Source organism: Borostomias antarcticus (genome assembly GCF_949987555.1).
Source record: "Borostomias antarcticus genome assembly, chromosome: 11".
NCBI classification, from domain to species: domain Eukaryota; kingdom Metazoa; phylum Chordata; class Actinopteri; order Stomiiformes; family Stomiidae; genus Borostomias; species Borostomias antarcticus.
This window is the reverse complement of record NC_140244.1, coordinates 10,101,378-10,125,438: the sequence shown is the minus strand read 5'-3', so window position 1 is coordinate 10,125,438 and position 24,061 is coordinate 10,101,378. Positions and strand designations below refer to the sequence as shown.

The 24,061-nt window shown below is 42.8% G+C and overlaps 1 protein-coding gene across 4 annotated transcripts in view; it reads left to right on the top strand.

The window, feature by feature from the left end:
- stat2 (signal transducer and activator of transcription 2) overlaps positions 1-23,848 on the top strand; it is a 28,230-nt gene extending 4,382 nt beyond the window's left edge. For 3 of the 4 annotated variants that reach the window (XM_084446018.1, XM_084446019.1, XM_084446020.1), the window contains exons 5-24: positions 10,134-10,226; positions 10,400-10,481; positions 10,676-10,755; positions 10,900-11,051; positions 11,392-11,550; positions 13,577-13,666; positions 13,797-13,856; positions 14,013-14,033; positions 15,540-15,633; positions 15,730-15,777; positions 15,950-16,033; positions 17,195-17,293; positions 17,635-17,770; positions 17,884-17,936; positions 18,055-18,149; positions 19,332-19,471; positions 20,330-20,518; positions 20,731-20,785; positions 20,986-21,077; positions 22,229-23,848. In XM_084446018.1, the coding sequence (XP_084302144.1) occupies positions 10,134-10,226; positions 10,400-10,481; positions 10,676-10,755; positions 10,900-11,051; positions 11,392-11,550; positions 13,577-13,666; positions 13,797-13,856; positions 14,013-14,033; positions 15,540-15,633; positions 15,730-15,777; positions 15,950-16,033; positions 17,195-17,293; positions 17,635-17,770; positions 17,884-17,936; positions 18,055-18,149; positions 19,332-19,471; positions 20,330-20,518; positions 20,731-20,785; positions 20,986-21,077; positions 22,229-22,476 (2,070 nt within the window). In that variant the 3' untranslated portion in view covers positions 22,477-23,848. The remainder of the gene's footprint in view (positions 1-10,133; positions 10,227-10,399; positions 10,482-10,675; positions 10,756-10,899; positions 11,052-11,391; positions 11,551-13,576; positions 13,667-13,796; positions 13,857-14,012; positions 14,034-15,539; positions 15,634-15,729; positions 15,778-15,949; positions 16,034-17,194; positions 17,294-17,634; positions 17,771-17,883; positions 17,937-18,054; positions 18,150-19,331; positions 19,472-20,329; positions 20,519-20,730; positions 20,786-20,985; positions 21,078-22,228) is intronic. The other variant, XM_084446021.1, reaches the window with a different exon arrangement.
- Positions 23,849-24,061: the final 213 nt, after the last annotated feature.

Sequence of the window (24,061 nt, the reverse complement as noted above, 5' to 3'; positions counted from 1 at the left end):
TGGTTGTTGAAGTTGCCGAGAAGGATGAGTGCGGACCCATCATCAGGGAAGTGCGAAACTGGTGTATCAAGCTCCTCCAGGAATTCACCAAGAGGACCTGGTGGGCCATACATAACGGCAATGGTGAGCTTGATTGGATACGTGACAGAGACAGCATGGAATTCAAAAGAGGGCGGGGAGAACTGTGGAATAGAGAAGAGAGAGTATTTCAATGTTGGGGAAATGAGCAGGCCAGTACCACCACCTGTCACACAGCTCTGGGAGTGTGGGAGAAAGAGTACACATCTGACAGGGCTGCGGGTGTGGCAGTGTTCTCTGGTGTGATCCATGTCTTGGTGAGAGCAAGAAAGTTTAGGGAGAGCGAGGAGCCTGAGACTTACTTACTTACTATAAACTCAGCTTTGGGCACCGCCGACTGGCAATTCCAAAGTCCCCTTGTCACCACTTGCTCGCTATGAGTTGAGACAGTGGGATGGATGAGGTTAGAGGGGTTATGGAGTCTGGGGGGGACCCAATGTCTGTGTGACCCCCGAAGAGGGAACAAAACAGGAATAGGATGCAAACACATAATGGTAACAAAACAGGTACAGAAGTAAATGTAGACTTACTACTTTCCTGACCCAGTTTTTCTTGATGAAGTTACTCTTGAATAAGTCGCCCGGTGCCTTTGGTCGCCCTAGCCTTCGGTCGCGCACCGGAGGGAGCTGTCGCCGTCTAGGGCAGCAGTGTTTAAAGTTGCACAGAAACGGACGTTTGAGATCATCTAACTTCCGTAGTTTTAAGTATTTCCGACGCAAACAAGCTATGAGGGTGGGACATATGTTTAGAGGAATTTGATTGGAACATTGACAACTGGACGGGTTTTAAGAACTTTAGACAGATTCGATAGAAGGATAGCGTTGATTGACGGGTGGATGTCGTGAGATTATTGGCCTAAAATCTAAGGTACCTGTTGTCGTAATTGCATGTGACCTACCGTTTTCCAAGAAGTACGAAATTATATACTTTGATATAAGATTACAACAAAAGTAGAATTTGGTAATTTTCTTGGCATACATCGTTGAATAGGTGAACACTATGACCAATTATGTGAACCAAAATGGGACAGAATGCTTTTTTCATTTCTGTGAAATTTCTGTTTTTAAAGCCTGTTGCTACTGATTGCTAATTGTCCGCCAGGAGAGTAGGCCACTCCTTCAGGGCAGTCACCAGGGCAATTAGTCTATCTCAGGCAGAAACTAATGGTGTGTTCCAGGCAACCCGTAACCCGGGTTTTTCCAACCTTCTACACGTGTAAATGCACTGGAATGGCAGTCAAACCCGTAACTTCCCACCCGTGAACTCGTACCAGATCGATGTACTCCCAGTTGCGCTCTCTGACGTCACACAGCCCTCTAAACAAGATGGCAGCCCACATGGGTACGGTGACAAAGAGAACTTTAGGGCAACATAAAGTAAATTTGTACATTGTAATCAAAATAATACAAACGATTATGCACTCCAATCTGCTATGTGTATGTAATGACGCCCAAATATGTTGACAAGAGATAGCTAGCTAACGTTAAGGTAAACCTGAACTTGACCATGAAAACGGTGAAAAGTCGATCATGTCAATAAATAAAATTATGTAACGTACGATTTCTTAGCATAGCAAAATTAGGCATACAATGTTTAGCTTGCCAGCTCTGACAGTGTGACAAATCTCAAACTTTTGCCATATTGGCTTGTTTACATTTATCCAGAATTCCACGCACTCAGACAGTTTGCTAGCCCCTCACACGACTGCTAAGTAACCTGACAGTACTAGTAGTCCCTTATCCCCCCATTAGCGAAATTAGGTTCAATGGTCACTCGGCCTGGTTATCGGATCATAACTACTCGATAAAGTATCGCAGAGGAATTTCAAAGGTACTCACAGAAGCAGGAGGGTTGCGTCTTCAAAAACGCATGGTTTTGAAAGAAATGCGCTGCTAAAAAAACATGTTCAATCTTACGCTCAAAACCGGGTCATATTTTCACAAAATGAATCACCGGCAAACGCTTGTCTTCTTCTACGCTGCTGTGTGCTGCCGTCCAATCACAGCGCACCACCCATGACAGCAGTGTAGAAGAAGACAAGCGTTTGCCGGTGATTCATTTTGTGAAAATATGAGCAAACGTTTGTAATAGATGTATGCAAAAATATGTTAAAATATAAGGATTTTATACGTGGCCAATTTTGGTCATGAGGGTCATCAACGTAACTATTTGTTTAGAATGAGATTGCACAAAAAGTAATTATCCATCAAAAACAATATTGGGGCTAATCATTGACCTATGCCAGACTGTGATAACAAAAAAAAGTGGTAACACTTTCTATGAAGCCCCTATCTATAATGTGTTATAAAGGTATTAATAATGTCTCATAATGCATACATAAGTCATTATAGCACTTGTTATAATCATGTGTACCTTTTCATAACTCCTCATAACCAACTTTATAAAACATTACAACAGTTAGTTATGAATGATCATAATTCCGAGCTGCAAAATGCATTATAACATAATAGTCTAGGAGGGGCCCTCAGATTTTGAGGTACCCCTACCCGAGTTAGAACAAAACACAACCATGTTTTTTCATATCCCCTATGTGTCCCATTAATGAGCTGGATGGTTGTGGAACTTTATTTTTGTGGGAAATAAGTTTTTTGGGCTATTCTTTAGACCTACCCTAATATCTGAAAAATAGCCAAATTAGGCTTGTCCGGATAGGAGTGAGGTGACAAAAAAGCCCATAATTTCATAATGCTCACTCAAATTTGCATCAACTTTGCTGTGGTTTGACCCAAGTAACTGTCCAACAACACCAAAGAGTTAAAATGTAATTTCCCCAAAGAAATACTAGAATATAGTCCTGCAAACATCAGTTTAGTGTAGGCGGAACTTGTTAGTCTAGCAGGAGGGGCCCTAAGATTTTGAGGTACTGTACCCCTACCCAAATTAGAACAAAACACAACAATGATTTTTTTTTATCTTCTGGGTTTCCCATTCAAGAAATGCACTGTTGTGGAACTTTATTTTTGTGGGATATTAGTGAAATCAACTGATGAAGTGATGCACCACACAGAGCCAATAAAGATATTTCTGGGGGGTGCAATGGTTACATTGCGCAGTCTAGTTTTCCAAAGGAAGCTCTGATCCACTTAAAGTTTTGTGTGAGAGTCGTCAGGTACAGTACCTTGTGCACATGGATTACCTGAATTTATGTTGATAATTTGTTTTAATTATGTACTGTTGACCTCTAAACACAGTGATGAATAGGCGGAAAGCATATACAGTAAATTATTTTTCATGGTGAAATAACACAACTTTTTCATTTGAACAAAATAAAAAGGTTTTGGAAGTCAATATCCTTTTCATTAACCATAAGCAAGCCCTTCCTGAAAGAGATATATTCATTGTTTAGTGTTAATTTGTGATATGCAATCCATATCACCCTCTGAAGTCAATATAGCACCACATTCCATTCAGGCATTCCATTCCATCCAGCAGTGTGCCTCCTTGTTTTTAAAATTGTAACTGCCATTTTCAAACTGCCACTTCCAAAGGATTGACATAATGTTATGTGGCAGAAATAAAAAAAGAAAGAAACCCTTCACTACCAGTCTAATGACAGATCAGACAGGTAACACACGTCTAATGATTCATTCATTTTTATATATTCTTAAATTGAGTATAACATGTTTTGTGTTGAAATGATTATTAGTATTTTAGCTAGCTTAGCCAGTGTACTATTCCTTTAGCTAGCTAGCATACCATTGTACAATGCTAATTGCAGATACAAAGATAACTCTTGACAGTGTGTGTGTGAGTCTGTGTGGCAAATATGTTAACTGTGTTTTCCGTATTCACCAGCTGTGTCTGAGTCCAGCTGTGCACTTATGGAACCAACAGAGCCAGCACAGTCAACAAGCCAGACACTGGGACTAAATGAAAAGCTATGCCTGATATGTAGTAAAGCTCTGCAAGATGATAAAAAAAAATCCATATATCAAGAATCCCAAATTGGAAGGACTAAAAACAATATTGAAAGTTGCCCAGGAACAAAATGATGAGGTTCACAAGAGACTCTCTCCCCACTCAAGTGACCTACTCTCCTTCAAATTGAAAGTGTCATACCACAAGTCATGCAGAGCAAATTACTCCAGCACAACCAACCTGGCCTATTGCACTACTTCCACCGTGACTGTGCAAGACACAGACAAGGATCAGTCCCTAATCAAAAAACCAAGACTGAGCAGAGACACCGAATTTGACATCCGCAATCAGTGTTTCATCTGTGACGACAAAGCCCACTATAAAAAAGGGCCGTTGACCGCAATAAGTACTGGAACAGGTGAAAGCACAAGGTTAAAGGTCCTTAGTGCTGCCTCAGAGAGGCTTGATGAAAAAATACATCTTCGCATGCTGACACATCAAGATCTATTTGCTTATGATGCTAAGTACCACAGAAGCTGCCTCGCACACTACATTTCAGCAAATAATATTTCAGCAGCCAGAAACAAGCATCTTTCAGAAAAAAAGTTCACCGAACATCAAAGAGCCTTCATTGAGCTAACTGAAGAGTTAAATGAGACAGTCTTTTCAAATAATATGACTGTCACAACACTGAGTGCTGTAACTGAGAGCTATGGGAGAAGACTTAGTAAAGTGGAAGAATCAGCTGCAGTATACAAGTCATGGAAGCTCAAAGAAAAGTTGGTCCAAAATTATGGAGACAGGCTCATTTTCATTGAACGTCCTGGAAAGTCAGATCTAATTTGTTCCAGCGGCATTACTGTTGGTCATGCAATGAAAGAAGCATCACTCCTCAGGAGAAAAACTAGCAGAAGACAGGGAAACAATGCCTCCTCAGAGAACAGAGGCACTAACTGATACTCAAATCCTACACCAAGCTGCAGGTATACTAAGGAAAACCATGGAAGAAGTTGAGCATGAGCATCAATTCTACATAAGCAGTCAGCTTTCCCTTCCCCAGTGCTGTAAATATGTTCCAAACATTCTATATGATTTTGTGAATTGGTGTGTTAACTCTAGTGCATTTAGAAAAGTGCAGACCTGTAATGAGGACCCATCTCTGAAGAATAATCTAAGTGTTCTAACCTTTTGCCATGACCTGATTGCACAGTGCTGCAGCAGCCGTACACCTATCACACTGGGACTTGGCATAATGATCCATCATGAGTTTGGAGGTATCAGGAGCATTAAGCTTGTATCTGAGGCTCTCTTTAGGCTCCTCTGGATAGCAATGGTATCCTGGCTTGACAAACAAGATGAAGCTCCACTGGCTGGTGCACAAGAGGACCTCCTGCGAAATGTACAGCATGCCTTTCATGGCAATAACCAGGGTTCTGCCAGACAGTCCTTAAAGGAAATGGAAACAGACCTTCCCGAGCTGAGGAGAAAAATACAGCAGTTTTCAGAGAGTGGAGTTCAACAGTCAGCAACCTTTAAGTACTGGCTACATTTTATCGAAGGGGCTGATCTCTTACTTAGAATGCTGCGTACAGAGCGTGAGGCTAACTTTGAACTTCATCTCAACTGCATGTCTGAAGCAATACCATGGTTCCGGGCTGCTGGCAGGATGAACTATGCAAAGTACATGCCAGTGTACATAGCTGAGATGAAAGCTCTTGAGAAAAGCCAACCAGAATCCTACAGATTCCTGAGAGAGGGAGGGTTTGTTGTGCGGCGCTCAACAAACAGAAACTTCAACTGTGTGGCCTCTGATCAAGCACTTGAACAAACTATCAACAGAGAAGGAAAGAGTCAAGGAGGCATTGTCGGCTTCACCCTACGAAAAGGAGCTCTGAAAAGATGGCTCATCACAAGACATGTCACCAGTGAGTACCGCAATGCAATGATAGAGCTTTGCGATGGAGATACACATACGGGTACACCAAAATCCCACAAAGAGCATGGAGCAGCCCGCATGGACAGGGATGAGAGGGAAATAGCACAGATAATGGAGTTTGTACAAGACAGGCAGAACCCTTTTGATTTGGAGAAAATTCCTGATGAGCTAATCAACATTGCAAGTGGACAAGTAGCATCACAAAAAGTGACAAAAGATCTTTCAAGCTTTCTGGAATATGGAGAAAGGGTAAATACAGCTTTCATAGAGGAACGACTAAAGAGTGAAAAACCAACAAGTTTCTGGAACCCAGAGAAAAGACACAAATTGGCAACATTCACTGATATGAAAACATGCATTGCAACCAGTAAATCTACAAAGCTTCACATGGATTCAGATGTGCTCTTCAGGAGACTCCTGGCTGTTTCAAAACAAAGAGACGTGTCATTGGAAAATGTAATGTCTCATGAGTTGGCTGCTGTCCCACCCTCTCTCTTCTATGATGATGGAGAGATGAGGAAAACCACAAAATCTGACCTAGCAAAGAAACTGGAGTCTGTAGTGGAGGTGATGCAAGAGCTGCCTGAAATCACAGCAAAATCAGCCTATATCATTGATGGCATGGCTCTGCTCCAAAGTCTTCCTGATTCAGCCTTCCTGACTTTTAGTGACCTTGCTGAATGCATCCTCAAGAAGATCTTGTCTCTTCTAAAGAAGCAAGAGATAAAATGTGTCGTCATAGTCTTTGACAGATATGACAACCCACAGTCAATAAAGATCCTGGAGAGGCAAAGGAGAGGAGCAACTGATGGGCCCACACGTGATCACAGGTAACGCAAATGTTCCGAACTACAGGAGGTACCTGAGGAGCAGTGGAAACAAGACGGCACTGTGTATCTTTGTGAGCAGTTACATCATCTCTGCAGGCCCACAGAGGATCCAATCAGATGGCTCCATCATCCTGGCAGGTGGGTTTGCCAAAGCAGAGGAGGTGAGGAACATAAGCAGAGCAGGAATCAGCACTCTCACATCACTTTACAGTGATCAGGAGGAGGCCGATACGAGAATGGTCTTACATGCCATACATCTTGCCGATTCATATTTTTCCATCATTGTGCGGTGTGATGACACAGATGTAGAAGTACTGCTGGTGTATTATGCAAGCAAAGGCGTGTTTGGATCATCTCAAGTCTACATGCATGCAGGGCATGGAACGAGAGAGAGGTATTTCCCCATCAACACTATAGCAGACAAACTCAGAAAAGACATGTCCAGCTGTCTTCCAGCATGTCATGCGCTCACTGGCTGTGACACAACAAGCAGTTTGTATAGAATAGGCAAGACAACAGCATTCAACAAACTCAAGACACATCTCAGTGAGCTCAAAGACATGGCCCACTTTGGACTCTCTGGATGCTTGGAGGAGTCTTTGCCAGTAGCAAGAGAGTATGTGCTTCTCCTGTATGGGAAAAAGAAAAAAGAAAATGGAAGACTGTGCACTAACCTGGATGAACTCCGCTACATCATTGCATCGACAACAGATGCAGCCTCTGGAAATCTCCCACCAACAGAGGATGCATTCGAACAACATGTACAGAGAGCAATGTTCCAGACCGCAATATGGTGCCACAGTCATCTCCCCAAACCTCTCCTATGGAGTCCAATCGACAAGGGATGGACTGTCAGTGATGGAGCCCTCAAACCCGTCCTGTTTAAGAAACCCCCGGCACCGACAGAGGTTAGAGACATTACACACTTATATTGCACTGATGCAAATTGTGGACAGACTGGAAAGTGCCAGTGCCTCTCTGTTGGCCTTCCCTGTACAGAGTTCTGTACTTGCTGTGCAGGATGTCAAAATGTATCCCCAGATGTGTCTGAAGAACCTGCAATTTGACAATTCAATATCTAAAGTAAGAAGAACATTTTTGTATGGTATGTTCTTGGTTCTGATTTAAATGGATTATTTCAATGAAAATTATTCTACCTACACCTTGGATCTTTATGTTTGTAATTTTAGTTAAGCTTTATTGGGTTATACACTCACACTCTGACTGTTTGGTGTAGCCTACAGCACCTGGCCTTTCCCTCTCCAAATATGAGCATTTTGTAATCATTTAATTTGTTTGGTTCCAGAGTAGTAGTAGGTCTTAAGTCGACTTGTTTGCAAAAAAACATAATATATATCCACACAACCATTTGGTTTTAGTTCAATAGCACCCTAGGCCAACCAGTAACAGAATATTGCATGCAAATCTATGTTTTCCCGATGAATAAGAGAAAAGTTAAGGAGTGCTCTTGTCCTATCCACAAAAATACAAATTCCGCCTAAGTTAATGCTATGTTTACATGAGTTTATATCTGGATTTATTTATATATAAATACAAATTTGACTCTCTGGTTATGTTGGGCAGGTACCTACTTCATACCACAGCAAATTTGATGAAAATCGGAGTGAGCATTATCAAATTATGGGCTTTTTTGTAACCTCACCCCTAATCGGACAGGCTTAATTTAGCTCTTTTTCAGATATTAGGATAGGTCTAAAGAATAGCCCAAAAAACTTATTTCCCCATTAACTAAAGTTCCACAACCATACATTTCATTAATGGGACACATAGGGAATATGAAAAAACATGGTTGTGTTTTGTTCTAACTCGGGTAGGGGTATCTCGAAAACTAAAGCCTTTTTTGAGGACTTGCTGCTAGCCTATAATGTACCAAAGGCCATAAAGCATTATAGCTCACTTATTCTGCAGAAGTTGATTTACAGATTACTACGTGTTATGTTAAGCTACATTATAATTTATGAAACATTATGAATGGTTTTGTGACATTATAAGTGGTCTTTGTAAGCTTTAAGTAAAGTGATAAAAGGAACATGCTGTTATGAACAGACATGTTGTATTATAAACTGGTTATATGACATTATAAGTGGTCTTTGTAATCTTTAAGTAAAGTGATAAAGGGGGAAATCAAACGCTTGTCTACTTCTAAGCGTTTGCCGGTGATTCATTTTGTGAAAATATGACCCGTTTTTGAGTGTAAGATTGAACATGTTTATTAGCAGCGCATTTCTTTCAAAACCATGCGTTTTTGAAGATGCAACCTTCCTTCTTCTGTGAGTACCTTTGAAATGTCTCTGCGATACTTTATCGAGTAGTTTAGATCCGATAACCAGGCGGAGTGACCGTTGAACCTGATTTCGCTAATGTTGGTCAGGTTACTTAGCAGTCGTGTGAGGGGCTAACAGTTTGCCTGGAACGCTATGAAGTTGTGAGTCCTGACTTGAAGTCGTAACTTACGGGCTCAAAATCCTATCTGGAACGCGGCATAACTCACAAAAGAATTGACTAACAAAGCAGCTTCACAACTACTCAGACGACTTAGCACTTAGCACTACCTATTAGAGTAAGAAAATTATACTTCACTCTAGTTATACTAAATTCTAGTTCAGTCTGTAGATCCAAGTCCCTTCCAGAAGTTAAAAGCAATCAGATTAAGTTATATTTACAAAAATATGAACTAAGCTAAAGTAAACTAAACTGTGATTCATCAAGGTGCTTCCAACAAATGGTCAAGGGAACCTGGAGAAGTCTGGCTTCTCGCAACTCAAATTGCATCCTGATGAAATAAATGCCCACCTAGCCTATTCATCATTGTTGTCTGTCGTTATCCTATGCTATGTTATGTGATGTTATGTTACGTTATGTTAGCTACTCAGCAGCAGCAGTGAGTCAGTGAACTATGGAAAACAGAGATATTGCATATTTGGTGGAAAACAATTTCACTTACTCTTTGAGCATAAATAAAACAATATGGGAGGTCTGCACCTGCGTTGAAGAGGATGACACACGGCAGAACGTCTGGAGGTACCAGAGGTTAACCAGCAAGATGACCAAATATGATTTTTTTTTAAATAGGAAATGCACACAAATCAATCTTACAGCAAAGACGATAACAAACATGCGTTGCACATTATAACATAAGAATGATAAAGTTTAATTTAAGGCCACGGTGAACCCCCCCCCCAACACATGCTTTTTTGTTTTGTTTTTAACTCTGAATGGCCTTGGTTAAGCTGTTGAGGTTGTGGCCCAGTGGCTGTTCAGTGAGCAGGTTGCCTGAGAGAAGAGAAGGCATGGCCAACAAAACAGCTAATGTAGCTTAGCACTCCCAGCTAGCCACTCCGTTCTAGCCTACTTTTCACACAATTTCCTCTTCATCCTCTATCTCTCAGGTTCAACAGCTTCAGGTCCAACACAACCCCATGGAGACAGACAGCCAGAGGAATGTACAGTGCAAAGTGGACAGCCTCAAAAACAAAGTAGAGGTGAGCTGCCCTCACAGTCAAACCAGTGTTTGAGTTTGAACTTGTTATAACAACCATACACCTGTGATCTTGGATATTTTCTGTTGCTGTAAGTCCAGAGGTTTACATGTAACACATGCAGCCGTTGCTGTGGCGGTTTGGTGACATTTTGTTTTGTATTTTTGTAAATACAGCGCATGGAATACATAGTGAAATGTCTGGAGGAACAGCAAGATGAATTTGATTTTAAGTACCAGATTCACAACATGGAAGAAGGTGAGCTCACTGCAGGTCTGTGGTCTGGACATAAACCTTGTCTCTCAGGACAGATTGACGGACGGACAATAGTTAGATAGTTTTCTGTTTTGTTTATTGACATTCACAGTTTCCAAGGGTTCTGGGCTTGAGTTGTGGAGGTACTGTAGCTCTGTCGGTGTGAAGGTAGGTGGCTAACAGGTGTGTGTTTGCAGCGACCACAGCTGAGGCAGAGAGGAAAGAACAGTGGAGGATGCTGCAGGAGCTCCTCAATAAACTGGACGGCTCAAGGAAGGTTAGATGCTTGTTGTCTTTCAGCCGGCGGCGACAGCTCCATCTACCCCTGAGCCATTGAAATGGCATTGATATATACAGCACTGTACACATGGCATGTCTCCCTGTCCCTCTCCCCCATGTCCTTCCTCCCTCCGCCCCCCAGTGCATGCTGGCCAGCCTGGGGGCGCTGCTGGACGGCGCTGGGGAGCTGCTGGAGCTACTGGTTAAGCAGGAACTGCTGGAGTGGCAGAGGAGGCAGCAGAGGGCCTGCATAGGAGCCCCGGACAGCACCTGCCTGGAGCAGCTGGAGAAATGGTACAGCACAGCCCACACACACACACACACACACACACACTGAGGAAGAGGTTATACTCTTAATAGCTTGTTTGCTGGAACACTACAGTTTCAACATCAGTGGTGACTGTATTTACCGCTGTAGGCCCTGGTTTCGCACTGAGCCATATATCAGCCTTGACCTGGTAATGGAGCAAAGGAAAACAAAGGAAAACTCTCCCACTCACCAAACACAGGGATCCTTTACTTGAAAGGCTGTTTTTTGGCAAATAGCATTCATCCCAGAGCTCTGTGACGAACAGTATATGACACCCCCAGAAGACCTCCTGAATGACCAGTATGTGACCTCTGACCTGTGTAGGTTCACGGCGGAGGCGGACTGTCTGTTCCAGGTCCGTAAGTTCCTAATGAAGCTGGAGGAGTTGATTGTGAAGGTGTCGTACGAACATGACCCTGTGCCTGCTCAGCAACCCGCGCTGCAGAAGAGGGTGGACAACCTCCTCACAACGCTGCTCAAAAGGTCTCAGACACACACACACACACACACACACACACACACACACACACACACACACACGTGTACTCACACATGCAGACACACAAACACATACCCACTGAAAGGGTTACATTTGGGGGAAATAAGGTTTAGACGTTCTGGATATAGTTAATAATGTCTACTCCGAAGCATACAGAGCATACAGAGAAGTAATGGTCAGTTCTGGCGTCTTCAAGGCGATAGACAGTATTAAAACAGCCAACCCTCTCCTCCCAGGCCAGTCATCAAGGCCATAAACAGTATTAAAGCAGCCAACCCTCTCCTTCCTAATGGCTTCTCCTTCTCCTTCTGACGGCTCATGGTTCTCACAATAGACAGACTGTTCCTCAAGGAAAACATGTCTGGGAGTCTGGCTGCAGCTGTTCTCCTCAAGGTCTAAGCATACATCATACAGAACATATTCTGAACAACAAAGGTGTGATATCAGTTCTCTGTCTGTAGAACAGCTGTTTACTATTACAGTATCTGGGGCGCCAGTAAAACTGCACTCCTATATTCTCACTAAAAGGTTTAAGGTCAAAGGTCTTTTGCTCTTCCAAGATATACAAGGCAGGTCATATAACAAGAGGCCCATTATAACAAACGGTAGATATTGTCTTGAAGATATATGTAAGTTGAACTCTTGAATTCCACCACAGAACCAACAGTCTTAAGACAGAACACACAGTCTTAAGTACAGGTGTACAAGTATACAGTTCAGGTGGTTTAAAAATAATAATAAAGACAAAGTATAATTTGTTATATATCAAGGTGTTATGTTATAAAGTGATGCACGTTAATGGGTAATAAAGAATAAATTTGAGAGGTACATATTAATGGGGGTACACATGTTAATGTGTGAACTTTAATCATCAACTACAGTTCTCTTCAGTAAGGCAAGCCTAAAATACTGTTGGGGAACCTTGGAGAACCCAGGTCTTAAAGGAATATTTTTCTCTTACTGCAAGTTGACCATGCAGCCTATAAAGACTTTTACTGATATCTTGTTCTGACATTGGCGCATTCAATTAGTAATCAAGGCACATGAGATAATCATTCTAACATGTTTATATAAATGATCACATTGTCAATCATATACTGTAATATTTGTAGTATATGTAAGTAGGACATGTTATTCTAGAGACACCTGAGCTAGTCACGACGAATGTGGTTTTGTGTATGTAGGAATGATATAGCAGGCGTCCAAGGTCATGGCTCGTTGATCGCTTTCAAAGTGCCAGCATAGACGCTTTGATCCTGGACACCTCTCCCAGCACAGCCTTCTGCCCCAGAAGAGCCGTAAAGAAGGCTTGAAGTATAGATGGAGACAAAAAACAATTATGTCATTGTCAATGTCATTTTATTTATATAGCTCCTTTCATACAAATTAATGTAGCATATAGTGCTTTCCATAAAACATAAATCATACAAACACATTGAGAACAGATTTAAAAGAAACAAAGTAAAATAATAAAAAAATAACGATAGTGTAAATTAGAATTAAAACTATAAAAACAGAGAAAGCAAATTTAGAAACACTAAGATATTAAGACAAGTAAAGCTATGTGGTAAAAGCAATGTTAAAAAGGTATGTTTTAAGATCTCGCTTAAAGATTTCCACGGTCCCAGACATTCTCAGGTCCTCTGGCAGGGTGTTCCAAAGGCTGGGGGCATAAGAACGAGGCTTCTTTCCTATGCCTCTTAGTCCTGGCTCTAGGAACCATTAAAAGCTCAGTGCCAGAGCACTTGAGAGACCTACTACTGTAGGTGTATATTTTAAAAGTTTATTCTAAAACTGACTAGTGTCAGTAACTAGTGTAGTGATTTTAAAACTGGTGTGATGTGAGCCCTCCTTCTGGTCTTTGTAAAGTGATAATCATGTGGAGAGATGCACATGCATTGGCGATCAGATAACATACAAGGTTCCATCTTTCATCACACGGACCTACATGTAAGACACGTGTGTGTGTGTGTGTGTGTTGTATTTATGTTTTGTTTGTGTGTTTTTAAGTGCCTTTGTGGTGGAGACTCAGCCATCCATGCCTCAGGGTAAAGGCCCCTTAGTCCTGCGCACTAACGTCCAGTTCTCTGTCAAGACCAGGTTAGTACTTAAGTCCAAGTTGCTTTACGACATCTGTGGACCTTAGTTTAGGTACAGTGAGTGTATATAGCTAGCAAATACCTGTGTGAGTTCTATACCCTGACCTGCATGGTGCTGTGTTATTTAACAGACTTCTGGTCAAGTTTCCTGAGCTGAACCATGCCATGAAGGTGAAGGTGTCCATGGACAGGTGAGATGGAATCCTCTGGGAAATTGTGTAAATACAGAAAAGAGCATTGTTCTTCTGTAAATAATGATGTAAAAGTACTGTATGGCTCAGACACTGTATAGTTGAACTGTTCCAGTGTTCATCATACTGAACTGTCTCTGTGTTTCTCTCTATCAGGGAGGCTCCTCAGGTCAAAGGGTGAGTAGTTTGTTTACACAGTCCTTAGAATGGCGTGGGAGGCTAAAGTGTGTGTTGCCACAGACAGCAAATTATAAATGGCCCATTGCGGAATTTGTCTCAAAACCACTTCAACAGATATATGAAATGATGGGGATCTGCGGTGGTGCAGTGGTCTAATGCACCGTGTGTGGGTGCAGCTGCCCACCGGGGACCAGGGTTCATGCCCTTGTCTCGCCAGACCCCTGTATGGCCGGATCCCTGAAGGGGGTGGCACATTGGCTGCCGGCTCCTATCGGCTAGAGGTTTCGTCGCACCACAGCGACCCCATCTGGTGTGGGAGTCACGGTCTCGAGCTGAGAGAGTCAGGTAGCTGAGAGAGTCAGGTAGCTGAGAGAGTCAGGTAGCTGAGAGAGTCAGGTAGCTGAGAGAGTCAGGTAGCTGAGAGAGTCAGGTAGCTGAGAGAGTCAGGTAGCTGAGAGAGTCAGGTAGCTGAGAGAGTCAGGTAACTGAGAGAGTCAGGTAACTGAGAGAATCAGGTAACTGAGAGAGTCAGGTAGCTGCTCTCCTTGAGATCGCCGACCGCACGGTTGTGCGGGGAATCCTCTATAGCGACAAGGGGGCAATTGGACAATATGTTAGGTGCAATTGGCTACCAAATTGGGAGAAAACTTTCAAAATAAGAAATAAATGTATAAAGAAAGTTTAGTTTAGTTTATTGGTTTAAAATACAGAGACAGTGCATACTAAAGCAATACATCGCGATATTTGGACCTTTACAAACATGTCTGGTGCTAATTCTCCAATTAGATTTACTCAAAGTAAGCTGAATCGTCCAAACAGTCTACTCAGAAAGATAATACATTGACATTTATTACCTTTTAAAACTTGCGCCCCCGGGACGCAAGCATTCAGTCGAAGTGTGCATGCGCAACGTTGTGCTTAAACAACACAGTAGTAGCTAACTATTCCGGCGTCTATGGATATCATGCATGGATGTATTAATAGAACATGCAATGATATCATGGCGGAGGTGAGAAAACCGAAGCGAAACATCACGGAGGAAGCCAGAAAAAGAAAAAGACAATCTGATAACTGCAGAGCCTGCAGTTCGGAGAAAACCGGAGAAAACGCTATGTATTGCTTTAAGGAATATTTCTGTAAATATGCCAGTTTAGCCAGATTGGCTAATTTTCAACCGTAGTCTCTGGGGCAGGTGTCATGAGCACTACAATAATTAAAACACAGTAGGAAGCAGTAGGTTACTAGGTCTGCTGATAAAATACATTACAATACATTAAAATACATTACAACTCCTCAGTGAAAATGGTCGCATACTTGACCATCTCTCAACCAAGATTTTAAGTTTATTTTGAAGGAAATGTATCTTTCATACTCCCTGAGTATGAAAGATACATTTGTTTCATAGACATCTGAGACAAAACCATTGCCTCAGCAGCCCTGTGGCCGTGGTCTGTGTTAGACAAACATGCTCACCTTCTGCTTCCCTGTTGTGTTTCCCGGCAGGTACAGACGCTTCAACCTGCTGGGTACGGACAGTAAGGCCTTGAACATGGCAGAGAGCATGAGCGGGGGCATGGTGGCTGACTTCAGACACCTGGTAGGTGACGTCGGGCTGTGGGGTTGGCAGCCAGTAATGCCAGCCTAAGAGTGGTTTGACCGATGGTCTGAGCTACTCTGCTTTGTGTGCCTGTAGACCCTGAGAGAGCAGAAGTCTGGAGGAGGAGGGAAGGGCATCAACGACGTGAGTTCAATCACATCATCAACATGTCCTCTCAGCACTCAAAACTCAAACTGAAAAGAAATTAACTATTTTCACTTCATCCATACAGTGTACTGTACGTGTTAGATTTCGTTTAAAGACAGGCGTTGGTGTGTGTTTGTGTGTGTTTGAGTGCCGCTCTGGTCTCTTCCAGTTGTCTCTCAGTGTTACCGAGGAGCTGCACATCATCAACTTTGACACAGAGTTCGAGCTGCACGGCTTCTCTGTTCCACTGCAGGTGGGTCTTCCTCCGGCTCCTCTGGGGATTCAGAAAGTCTGATCTCTTCTCATTGTCCCCCAACCACATGAAATCAGCCACAGTTCAGGTTTCCCATCGCCAATATCATTTTGCTTTGTACACAACAAACTATATTTTATATGTTTGAGTAGAGGTACTGTACAGTCGATTCTACCCAGGGGCCTTTCTACTTTCCAAATCCATTGAGTTTAGACATGTACAGTGACATACATGTAAGTGCTTCCTAGCTAGTTAAATTCTTGGTTAGAGCGCATGTCGTGGTAGTAGTGGTACGCGATTGAAGTTGTTTTTCTCATTGCCAATACAATATGCTTGGAACACTGAAACTATTCTATGTGTTTCACTGAAAGTCTAGTCTATTCTGCTCAGGGACACTTCTAGTGTTCAGATCCACAGCGTTTGGTGTGTAAAAGCTTCCTGGCTGGTTTAATCCTTGTTTTACGTTAGGATTCTCATAGGTTATGCCGGGCTCACACTACAGGATTTTTGGGCCGATTCACCCGATTCACCCCTCCCAACAAATGGAGGAGAAATCTGGTCTGGAACTTTGGTCGGAACCGAGGTTTGACCCAGATGATCTTGTAATGTGAGGAGTTTACACATCCAATCTTATACCTCCCGATCGGCTCGCAGACCCATCAGGGCGGCCCCGATAATATCAAACATATTTGATATTTAGAGTATTATGTCATTACTTAACAAGCGAGACGAGTGGTTCGTTGCTCCCTCGGGCACAATAATATCCTGTAGTGTGTGATGAACCGTTATTTTCAAATCTTGTAGTGTGTGCATGTTTGAGATTCGCGAGAAGAACATCTGTTAAGATTCTCCTTATGTGCGTGATTCAACCTGATTTACAAATCGGTTCGGATTTTAAATCTCCTGTAGTGTATCATACTAAATTCCACGTTTCCACATCATTGCCACTAAAGAACACGCATCATGTGCACTTGCTGGCTGGTCGTCCACCTACAGTTCACACTATTTAACTAGTTCACACTATTTAACAATTGTGAAATCTTTCTAGATTTCTATTTTCCTCCCTTTTCAGCGAGAGTAAATTTCATCAACAAAGTATGTTATGTTCACACAAGTGTCTCCTAAATGTTTGTTTTCCTGTTGACTGGTGCCCCACCCCAGACCTCATCACTCCCCGTGGTCATCATCTCTAACTCCAGCCAGCAGCAGAGTGCCTGGGCCTCCATCCTCTGGTTCAACCGGCTGAGTGAAAACCCAAAGGTCAGAGGTCACCTCTAGGTCACCATGTCTAAACTGACGTAGATAGATATCTATCGGAAACAGAGATATTAAGTAGGTCCAGGGGTGTAGTGGTGATCAAAGAAGTGGGTATACTTTGACTAAAGTGGGTTTACTGTAACAGAAATGTGAGTTTTTACATTAGTGGTGTTGAAAGAAGTGGGTATACTGTGGGTCCATGGATCAAGAAGTGGGTATACTCTTCACTACACCACTGGGTCTGTTTGCTTTGTGTCTGCTTTGATGATGAAAAGATTAAAATACTGTTTGTGTCTATGTGTGTATGTTTCTGTTTGTGGGTGTGTGTGTGTGGGTGTGTCCAGAACATTTTGTTTTTCGCTAATTGCCCTGCGGCCACCTGGCCGCAGTTTGGGGAGATGTTGAGCTGGCAGTTCCTCTCCACTACCAAAAGAGGCCTGAATGACAATCAGCTGGACATGATCGCACACAAACTCTTTGGTATGGACACTGCCCTCCACAACACTCTTGATACCACAGCAAGGCTAACATCTCACTAATGCCAAGTATCTTTTCATGTAATCAAATCATCAACAAGCTCTTTGTCACAACAGGAAAGCAGAAGAGTTATAAAGCCAACACCATCTCTTGGGCCAGGTTTAGCAAGGTGAGAACCTGATATCTTTACCATTGCAGATAGAAAAAAAATATTTTTATGCTTGATGAAGATGCCTTCTGAATATGCCTTTTTTATGCCAATTGTCTGCCACCTTCATGTGCTGCAGGAAAATGTCCTGGCCACCAATTTCACGTTCTGGGTGTGGTTCGATGGAATCCAGGTCATGGTGAAGACCCACCTGGAGAACCTGTGGAGAGATGGGTATGTTTGCTAATGCCTTGTCACCTAGGAACACACACATTAGGCTCATACTGTAGAGTATGAGTACACCAGAATGCCTTTATTACACATCTATAAAGAACAAATACATTTTAACCTATTTTGCTTGGAAACTGAGACTAACATTGTCCTAACTGAAAGGAAGATATTTCATACCAAGTCACTTGAGAGAGGAACAAAGGTGCAGGACGCTCGATCAGAGATTCAAAGTACAAAGGATTTATTAAGCAATAAATTGGATTGGAGTCTCAATACAGCAGACATAAAATAGTGTTGATCATAGACAGACTAAGGCCCAATTCCAATACCCTCCCCCTTAGCCCTAGCCCTTGGCTCTACCCCTACATTTTGCGCATTCACATGTAGGGTAGTGTGTCCCATTCCTTTTAGCTTCTAGGGCTAGGGGGCATATTGAGGGCTAGTGGACACTCAAACAGCCCTCCAAAACAAGGGTTTTCAGATGCTGACTTGAAACCGAGGGGTAGATGAAAACTCACACAATGCTTTGCGAACCGAGGCAGTGATATGAAACATAGCTGCCGGCGCCGCGAAAAAACATGGGAAAGAAGCCCAATATCTTTGCAAATAATCATTAAAAAATGGTAAAATCCGTGGAATAACTTAGTTTAATGTAGATGCATAGGAACATGTCATTGGATCGTTAAAACACGTATTTCAGAAAAGAATGCTATTCACGATGTCAACTGCATTTCATTGTTAGCCTAACATTTTGATGTTCCTGTAGGCTATGGTGCAATGTTGAATCGAATCTAATCAATAGAACAATAGAAGAGTGGTCTTAAGGCCCCCATACTTATATTAGAGTAGTGACATACACATCTTAATTAAACTAGTTTTGGCTAGACAAAAGGGATAAATGTGACTAAAGAACAGCTGGGATACATCAAAGGTAATGGCCCGATCATGCCTCGGACAGAGATGTCTTATGTCTTTATTCTGACGGCGGGAGTATCCCTTATCGTGCCATGCCTTAATGAGGAGACAACTTTCATGCCAAACTCTGCCACTCCCCTCCAAGGGCGTACCTTAGTTGACTGTTACACAAGGACGACCAAAATTCCATCCTAACACTAACTTCGCCAAAGATGTGTTTGTTCTGCGAGTCTTAGATGAGGTTGATGTTTGTGCGTGTCCTGTGTTCAGCTCCATCATGGGGTTTGTCAGTAAAGACAAGGAGAAGTCCCTGCTGAAGAAGAAGCAGAGGGGCACGTTCCTGCTGCGCTTCAGCGAGAGCGTCCGGGACGGGGGCATCACCTTCTCCTGGGTGGACTACTCCCCTACTGGTGAGACCTGGGAATAGCACCACAGTAGCTGCTGATGCTAGTTCATATACTGATGAGAATAACAACATGCACAGTAAACCTGTTGTCCCCCACGAATGATGCAGCATTGCCCGTTTGTGCCAACAAAGCAGTGAAAGCATGTTTAAACCACTTTTGTGAATAAATATGTTTTAGAAATGTGCTAGATTCATACATTACATAGATTAGCTGCATAGAGCATCTATATTGACTTGTATCTTATGTCAGGCATCAAGTCATGATGACAACTTCAGAAATACTGCTATTACTAATCGTCAATTTAGCCAATGAGAGTCATTTAGCGGTCAGAAATCTCACGCCTACATTCTACACATTCTAGACAGATTCAAACATAGTGAACACGTTTGACTCGTTTTCGGTCTGTTTCCTGACTGACTAGTGGGGCCGGTGCCTAACGCTTGCAATAACACCTCCACCACCAAATACTCAGATGATGAAACTCCTCCCCTTCCTCCAAGGGACACAAGGAGACTTGTTTTAGGGAAAAAAGAAGAGTATCAATCATTAGAGATGCAAACATAAAGACACAATGGAGGTCTGAAGTGTTGCTATTAAGACATGCATGTTAGCCTATTGGTCTACTGTGAACACTTCACACTTCTATTATTTTATTTATTTGTAGCAGCTAGTACAGTAGGAAGGACATGTCGTGTGACAAATGAATGGCCATTTCAATTACCCCCCCCCCCCCCCATGACATGTGGTCCTTATCCCAGTTGATGATGAATGTTTTTACTACTGTGTTACTACTCCATTACTATTACTACTATGAGCCATAGCTCCTCTGCATATGTTCTTGTCTCATCCTGGTTTTTCTAGGTAAGGCTGAGGTGCGCTCTGTGACACCCTTCACTAAGGCCGACCTCATCCAAATCCCCTTCCATGAGATCATCAGGAACTTCCAGATCCAGATCCCGGAGAACGTTCCAGAAAGCCCCCTCTGCTTCCTCTACCCAGACACCCCTAAAGACAAGGCCTTCGGGAAGTACTACGTCGAGAAGAGTGGAGGTGAGCATACTTTGCTACTCTTGAAAAACAATATCTTAAGTTAGTTCGCTAGTTCTTTTGCTTGAAAAAAGGCCAAGAGTAAAGATTGAGGAAGAGTATATTACATTGTAATGAATCTGATAGTGAAGCAGGTGATGAATTTGACAGCTCTCCTTCTCCACGTTGTTCAGCAGAGTTGACTGATGTGAATCTGAAAATGGTTTGTCTTTCAGATGAAAGTCCATACATCAAGTATATCAAAACTAAGTTGGTTTTCGTCTCAAAGGAGTGAGTATATTTTCCCTTTCCCTATTTTCCTTTTTTTCCCCTTTCACCTCTCAGACGGTCAGAACAGGTGCTAGTTGGCACTCACAGCGGTCATAAGAGCTCTGTGCAAAACAGTAGTATACTACTGTACACCCTCACTCTCTTATTGGCCACTTTAGGCACAGGTTGTTGTAATGGCTGTTTGTCATTGGTCACTGTAGGAACACACTGGAGGCTAAGTCGCCCGTGTTTTCAGACACGGTGGAAGGCGAAGGCTCGGGGCAAATGAACGGCCTGTCTGGGGAGGCCGCTGGTGAGTCATGGCTCACCTCGCCGTGTTGGGCTGCTCAGGTCGAAATCCAATCATCTCAATCCCTTTAAGTTCACCTCCAACCTTTGCACGACTGTCGTACAACATTGTCATGGGACACACAGAGCGATGGCCAGAGGGACAAAGGGCATGGTGTCTGTCTGGGCATCTTTGGTTTTGTCTCACATTTGTTGGCTTCCTCCCCAGTCCCAGTGATCTGCGTCTGCGTGCATGTACTGTATCATGTCCACAGTAGGATCGAGTCTAGAGGGGATAGAGGGTTTTACAATAGTTCATTTCAGCCTTGTAATCTTTACTAACCTGCTCTGTGACTTAAACCCCTGCTTTTTTCATTACAATGTTTTCCTCCAAGTGTGTCTGCTGAATAAATAAAATTCCAAGCTTATACAATATTATCACTCTGTGTGATGCCCTTTTCTTGTCTTGAATCAGACTTTGCTTTAGCTAAACACAGTTGGCCATATTATGTAACTCATGGGTTCCCAAACTGTGAGGCGGGCCTCCCCTGGGGGGCCCCAAAGAAATTCAGGGGAGACGCGGAGGGATGGTTAAAAAAAAAGAAAGAAAAAAAAGGAAAACATTATTTTTTTTAAATGTCTATGGTTTTTATGAATGAAATGTGATTTTAAAGGTCAAAAGATCGAAATAAATAATGGGAGAGATGTATACTAAATTTGTGGATAGTGCGGAGAGAGCCTCCCCCCGCAGGCATGAATGTATTGTGCGAAAACGTCATAACGTTAACTAGCAACATGTGCCACCGAGCTAACTTAGCTGTGTAACGTTATGGGCTAGGTAACGCTGCCTTGCAAAATGGACACATTTGGAGGGTTGGGGGGGCATGGGTGTGTCACTGTTTTCAGAAGGGAGGCCCACATTGATGGAGTTTCGGAACCCATGATCTAACTAAAGGGATTCCAATCACTTGTGTCTGATGCATGCATGCATGTGCACAGCCAGTCCCTACTCACAAGCGCTTCCTCTCCTGTGCTGAATAAAAGGCAGAACATTTTGAGTCTGTATTTGACTTAGCTATGACAACTAAATAAGTAATTTGCCTGTGCTCACCTCCCTCCTCCTCCTCCTCTACCTCCTCCTCCACCACCTTCACCTCCCCCTCCTCCTGTCCTCAGGCCTCGGTGGGATTCCCCTTTACCCCCCCCAGGAGCTACTGGGTGACCCCGACCCCATGCTGCCCAGCCCTGATGCAGTCTTGGATGAAGAGGTGGATCTGCTGCCCACAGACTTGCTTCAGTTCCTCAACGACCCCAATGTCTTTGACGTAGCCAATGACCTGTACGATGAGCAGGTGTTTCCTGAGCTAGCCCTGCACGGGTTCCCTTGTGCCCCCATGCAGTCCTGTGGAAGCATCTCCCCATAACCCTTTTAAACTACAGGCCCCACAATGCACCATGTTTAACCATACTACTGCTTATAGCTTACCCTCATCCGTTTTACCCGGAAACACTTCATAGCATGTAACATTATAACTATAACATAATAACAGTTGATCTAGGCCTAGGGATCACATACTACCATACTCGGCTTTGAGCTTTCTAGTTTTTTTTGTTTTTATTTTATTTTATACTGTATTAATCCACCCAAGGGGAAATTGTCTTCTGCTCTTCCATCACAACCATTGGTTGAGTCGAGCACAGGGTCAACCAGCATGACCGCTGCTCCTGGATTTTATGAGCTACAATTAAGTGCCTTGTTCAAGGGCACAGTGGAAGGCAGCCCTCCAAGCACCTTACCCTCACCTTAGCACATCCCACCTTGACAAGTGACCCGGCCCGGCTTTGAATCACCAACCTTTCGGCCATTGATCTGATGCTCTACAGTAGTTAGACCATAAACCAGGAACATGATGTACCTGTAGTACTGTAGCTTCTGGAAAGGTAAAAATGCTGGTCCAGTGACACATAATTCCGACCTATATTAACATATGTCCCTTAGGATTTGCATCCAGTAAAAAAGCCAAATAATATAAGCCCATTTCAGCCCAGCGCAACTGGGCTTTCTGAAAGTCTTTGCACTGTATTTTAGATATTTGTAATGCATACAACATAGACTTTTTTTTAACGGGACACCCAATGTTTGCACTCCCTTCCTGTGTTCAGGAGAGCTGGCATCTCATACCTTATTGGTTTGTGCAAATAATTTGTACCATTCTAGAATATGTAATATTCTTTAACAAGATCAGTTTGAGTAGCTTCATGATTAGACTGGTCTTTTTACTTTTTTCTCCTCCATGGCTTGTTGTATGTGACATTTGTGAGAGCAGAGATCCTATGCCCTTGTCCTGTTGTAGTGGACTACAATAACTCCACATGCTTTTAAGAATATGAATATTTTGTAAATCAGTTGTTCTTTTCAGGATTAGTACTTGGATTCGGATTGATCTGGACCACTTTTGTCTTGCTAATAACAGTTTACTTAACCAGCATTTATATTGTACTTGACCTGATTGATAGTGGGAGTGCATTGCTCTATTACTCAAGGGTCAGGGCAGGCACACGTACATTGAAACGCCTCCTCCTCATAGTGTGCTCTATTGATTCCGAGCAATTGGAGGGACATAGTGAACTTGGCTTTTCTCTGCTTCTTTGTTTACTGTGTGTCGTACCACTCTCACTGTTGGCACTGTATGTGAACGGACGGTGGATGGCAGAGGCCGGCCTTGGTTAATGATGTTGGTGAGGTTGTGACCAGTGGTGACCTAAACTCATAAATAAATCACCTTTCTTTCCTGCTTTGAAGTCTTTTTCTTTTAGGGAAATTGGGTGTGGTTATGTGCTTAGGCATTCCCCACAGACTGAGGGAGCTATAAGACCAAACACTTGTGGACCTTTTAGAAATAGTAATAACTTCACTTTGCAAACTGACTTCTACAATATGACAAGAAATTATCGCCTTGTTTTATCCGTTTATCGTTCTATGACAGTTCTATCATTCTCATTTCAATT